This window comes from Eurypyga helias, unplaced genomic scaffold, assembly GCF_000690775.1.
Source record: "Eurypyga helias isolate BGI_N326 unplaced genomic scaffold, ASM69077v1 scaffold14017, whole genome shotgun sequence".
Taxonomy (NCBI): domain Eukaryota; kingdom Metazoa; phylum Chordata; class Aves; order Eurypygiformes; family Eurypygidae; genus Eurypyga; species Eurypyga helias.
This window is the reverse complement of record NW_010259885.1, coordinates 142-5,446: the sequence shown is the minus strand read 5'-3', so window position 1 is coordinate 5,446 and position 5,305 is coordinate 142. Positions and strand designations below refer to the sequence as shown.

Genomic DNA, 5,305 nt, shown 5'->3' with positions numbered 1-5,305 from the left:
CTCGCCAGCCAGCCCGTGTCATTCCTATGTGACACAAACTAATGGCTGATGGTTTACAATTCTTGTGAAAAGCTGTTTTCACTGGCCATCATGCTCCCTCCGCTTGGTGGCCGATGGGAAAAGGCAGATGCATCCTGTCAAAATAATTATACTCCCCCTACTTAAGCGTTTGGGTTGAAAAACGTTTAATCCATTTAAATAAAACCTGAACAGCTGTAAACAAATAGGAGCCTGCTGCTGCTACCTTCACCTACCTCAGACCCACAGCCAGCTTCCCTCCTGGTTGTGGCACTGAAGGCTGCCTCACCAGCACAGCGCTCGTACGGCGACAGCCTACATCCCCAAAGGAGGCAGAAGGCAGAGATTCACAACCTCCGTAACAAAGAAAAGCAGGAACTTGAGTTGTTCTTCTGTGGGACAGCTCACAGAGTTGACCTACAGCCTGTTCTCTGCTCCACATCACAAAGCATCCGCCTTCCCTCGATGGAACTAGGAACACACAAAACCGGACAGCTTGGCCTTACTCTCAAGTGAAGGTTTGAGAAAAGTACAGATGCGAACAGTTTTGGTCGCAGTACGTAAGACAGACAAGTTCTGACCTTCCTTAACTCCGCGAACGCTGATCCAAAGGTGGGTTTCACCTGGGTTCTCTCCCTGATCCACTGCGGCAGTTTGTTGAAGATGGCAGGGCGTGCATACCTGTGGTCCAGGAGCAGGATGCTTGCAAAGTCCTTCTGATGGCGAATGGCTCTGCCTGTACAGAGTGTACAGTCACATTAAAACGGCCCACTCAGGTGTTTGTTCTCAGGCAGGGAAGCTCATGTTCCAGTCATCGGTACTTAGACTGATGGGTAATGCGTCCTTTTCCCCACCCTCTTACTTCAGCGCAGACCCGTTTCGTTTCCCCCAGCCTGTCCGAGGAAGGATGGATTACCTATCGACTGGTTTACTGCCTTCATGCACAGGTTTTCCATCAGCACTCTGCTAGGTGCCTGGCCAGCAGCTCTGGGCTGGGAAGGAGAAATAGGTAAGACAGGGCACGAGGCAGACGTAACTCGAACGAGGGAGTCTTAATGACAAAGCGAGGCAAAAGCTTTTGCCCCTGCGGAGTGGGTGGGTGGCCAAGCAGACCCGGAACTGGGAGTAAGGAGGGAGAGCAAAAAGGCTGCAGTCAGAAACCCACACTGAGCATTCACAAAGAGCCAGCCCAAACGAGTGAACCAAGAGAAGTGATGCTGGCAAGCAGCTTCTACCACCCCGCCGCCACCTCTGCGGTGAAGGGACCTTGCTCCCCTTGGAACTCGGTGTTCCCAGGGAGCCCCCACAGTGTCTCCCTCCCCAGAGCTTCCTCCCTTACCATGGTTTTGTCAAGCCAAGTCATTTTTTCCTGGAGTTCTGGAGATTTAATGTTGGGGTATGGCATTCCCACCATAATCACACACCTGCAAGGGAGGACTGCATTATTCTTAATGTCTCCTCCTAGAGCACTCTGCCAACAGGCTGACAAATTAGAGGTCACTGCACCCCTGAAAGACAGCCAGCCCTGAAAACCAAAGGCGGCAATAAAGCACAGCGGTCTGACAAGCACGCTCCGAAGGGAAAGCTGCAGAGGGATTCAGGGTGCCAGAACAAGGGATTATCTAGCACAGCAAGCCTAACTGCATCACTCATGGGAAGAGTGCTCTGGACACGCTGGCTTTACACCCCCCTACAGACCCCGTCCCTTAAGCGTCAGCCCAAGCCACATGCTCCCCAGGACTTTCTATTTATGCAAGTGCCGATGTGTCCATCCTGCTTGGAGTCACTGTGCCACAATCCCAGCGCTCACCTCCCAGGGAGCAGCCACCTTACCTTCCCAGGTCATCGGAGAAGTTGATCCCTTCGCTCATTTTGCCTCCAACCACGGAAAGCAGCAGGGCCCCTGTCAGCTGTTCTCCCGCCAGGCTGCAGCGCTGCAGGAGAGGAACCAGCTACTTACACCGGTGCCGGGAAGATTTCTGTGCTTCAGCAATGCTCCACACCTGGACCAGACCCCGCGGTCCTTGTTCAAAGCTGCAGTGCCCTGCTTACAGCGCTCCCACACGCAGCTGGGATGGCGCGCTCCCGCCAGCTCGGCTTACCTTGATGCACTTGGCGTATTCCACCAGCACCTGCTCCACCTGGTTGGCTTTCTTCGGCTCCTGAAAGATCTGCCACAGGCACAGCGGGAAGCAAATGGTTTGTAGAAAGCAAATAGTTTTATTCCCATGCTATTAAATGCACGTGGAACTAAGATCAGGGAAGGGCAAATTGCCTGATAAACCCACTTAACCAGCGCCTTTCCCCTCCCCTCTGTGAAAGCACCGCACTCCCACTATGGCACTTTCCAACGGGGCTCTGAAGGGAGGAGCAGCTGCCCCTGCCCCTCCAGCACTCCCTTGCGGCTTTGGCAGACTTGGCCAATCCTGCAGGAAAGGCTGAGAGTTGGGCTTGTTCAGCCTGGAGAAGAGAAGGCTCTGGGGAGACCTTATTGCACATTCCAGTACCTGAAGGGGCTACAAGGAAGCTGGGGGGGACTTTTTACAAGGGCCTGTAGTGACAGGACAAGGGGTAATGGGTTTAAATTGAAAGTGGGGAGGTTTAGATTAGATATCAGGAAGTGCTTCCCGGAGAGGGTGGTGAGGCACTGGAACAGGTCGCCCAGAGAAGCTGTGGATGCCCCATCCCTGGAAGTGTTCAAGGCCAAGCTGGATGAGGCTTGGAGCAATCTGGTCTAGTGGAAGGGGTCCTTGCCCATGGCAGGGGGGTGGGAACTGGATGGTCTATAAAGTCCCTTCCAACCCAAACCATTCTGTGGTTCTATGAAGTTACAAGCCATCAGAGGGCTGACAGGAAAGCGATGTGCACCTCTTCCACCTATGAGTAAAGATCTGGCAGGGTGAGGAGACCCTCTGGCTGCAAGGGACGCTGACAGGACCAATCGGCACCACTCACCAATTAATTCCAAGTAATAGCTGCCCTTTTCTGTGCAAAGCCTACATAAAGTAATATTTCTTTGTGTTATTCCAGCATGCCTAACTCGTTACTGAAAGCCCCTGCAGTTAATTAAGCTGCATTTTGATAGATGCTGCACCTTGGCCTAAATCCCAAGTTGTTTTCCCAGTAAACAAAGAGGTGCAACATCTGCCTCTTCTCTGACAGTGACCCACCTAAAGGACGTGCTTCCTCTTGGCTAACAAGGAGCACTATCAAATCTCACCAGCCAGAATCAGTCTTTCAGTAGAAAACTGGTGATTACAAATATAAGCCCAAGCTATTCAACTGATTCAACAGTAGCTACTTAATCCTCTGATTTAAATTAATTTTCTGTGTGTAATTTATATATAATCTCAGTGTGATCTCGCTGCAGCCACCTCAGGACAGACTTTAACCTTCCTCTGCCACGACACGATCTTGTGTGTGGGCAGCTGAAAGTCACACTGGCTGCACTCCTACCAAATTGCCTGGCGAACGCATATCCAATTTGCTGGGGACTGCAAAGGCCAAACAAGAACAAATCAGAGTTGAAAGGCAGAGCAAGCTGCGTGATCGAGGCCCAAAGCCTTGGAGGCGCCAGGCAGACTGCTGGGACCCTGACAGAACCCACCGGAGACGCACTGCGAGCGGCAGCTCTGCGAACAACACGGAGCAGCTGAAGCATAATGCTTCCACCACAAAACTCCTACAGGCAGATCCACGTGCTGGAATGCCAAGGCTGTGAAAAACAAATTCCCTGCAGGAGCTCAACCTGAACAGCCCCCCAGCCAGACGGGAACAAGCTCGCCGGTTATGAAAGCGTGGATTGTCTCCCTCCATGGCCGCTACGCAGACTGTGCGCCTAAAGAACCCATAGCTGCGCTTAATCTAATTTAGATCCCAGCTCAGTGATCAGCCGCCCGGGAAGTATCATTTATTCATTACTGGAGGGATTGGCTAGATAAACATTCGCTCTGCTCTGCTGTGCAGAGTATGAGAACAACTCGGCGAGAGGGGCCTGTAATGCATAGATAATTGTTTGAGTTTTGAAACCTCCATTTAAAGTACCAACTGCCCCTGGCTGCACAATTACCTTCTTCTTAGCTGCCAGGCGGGCGAGCAGCCCCGTCTTCTCCCAGTGTGCGTACACCTGCTTCTCGTACTCGTAGGAGGGGAAGAAGCACACCACACCCCCCGGGACCACATTGCACAGGTTGCAAAGGATTCGACCCGTCTCATCCATCTGCAAGAGTGACGAGAGCATATTGCAGCTGACAGGAGCTCCAGCTAATGCCGCTCCGATTCCATGCTCAATCCCAGGATCACACCTCCCCTGTGTCGGGGAGGAAAGACGTGGGAAGTGTGCCAGGTCGAAGACAGCTCTCTAGGGCAGCTGGGGATCACCAAAAAGCTCTTCACTGCTTGGCCTCTCCTCCTAATCCAGGGTGTGTGTCACTGCTGTGGAGCAGTGGTCATTCAGGAAAGGGGGGTTTATGTCCGTTGTCTCAGCAGATGGGACCTGTCACACTAGGACAGATGTGGAGAGCTAGCTAGCACATCTGGGGGAGATTCAGCAGTGGCAGAGCAGACCTAGTGTCTGGCCTGGGGTGCTTAGTGGCCCACCAAAGGAAGAAGTGCAGAAGCATCTGCTGCCGCCCCTATGGCTCGGGCTGCGTGCTGCAGGGGTGGCATGTTCCACTGTCACCGAGCCCCACAGCCGGTGGAGCACAGCCAGAAACCTTCTGATGTCCAGCACACAAACACACGGGCTCTGGGCAGCCAAACAGGAGTGCCAGTACTCCTCACCTCCAGTAGCCACCTCTGTGCAGGCAACTCAAAACCCCTCATGCTGCTCCTCTTTCCCAATTACCTGGCAGCACACCTGCCCCAAATCCCACGGATCTCCCCAGCCGCAGCTTTTGATCAGTCCAGACTATTCTGTGAAACGTAAGCATGTGAGTCGAAGAGAGATAGCAAGGAAGGGGACAAAGGGAAGACTGACCATCTGGGGCAGGTCTCTGGTCTGGTAGGTGAACTCCAGCTGCTGGTTGGAAGGACCACTGCAGAGGATGATGGGTAAAATGTTTTCCGGAGGAATCACATGTCCTGCAGACAAAAACAAGTCGCCAGAGTCAACACCACTGCTGTGTGCACAAGGCCCAGGAGCTGAAGACCTTCACCTGCGTGCAGTGACACACACAGGTCTGTGTGGCTAAGGGAAAGCGCCCAAGTCACTCAGCTGCTCTGACTGCTGCTCCCGGAGCCCCCGGGAAGGAGGCAGCGCACACGGCCAGCAGAAACTGGCCAAAAC

At 53.2% G+C, this 5,305-nt stretch overlaps 1 protein-coding gene across 1 annotated transcript; it reads right to left on the bottom strand.

The window, feature by feature from the left end:
- Positions 1-599: 599 nt before the first annotated feature.
- LOC104512003 (probable ATP-dependent RNA helicase DDX11) lies at positions 600-5,100 on the bottom strand (the record flags this gene model as incomplete). Its single annotated transcript, XM_010154819.1, has 7 exons — positions 600-754; positions 935-1,010; positions 1,358-1,442; positions 1,852-1,952; positions 2,121-2,189; positions 4,088-4,237; positions 4,997-5,100. Coding segments are annotated over 7 exons (740 nt in total), but the record flags the coding sequence as incomplete, so codon positions are not given.
- Positions 5,101-5,305: the final 205 nt, after the last annotated feature.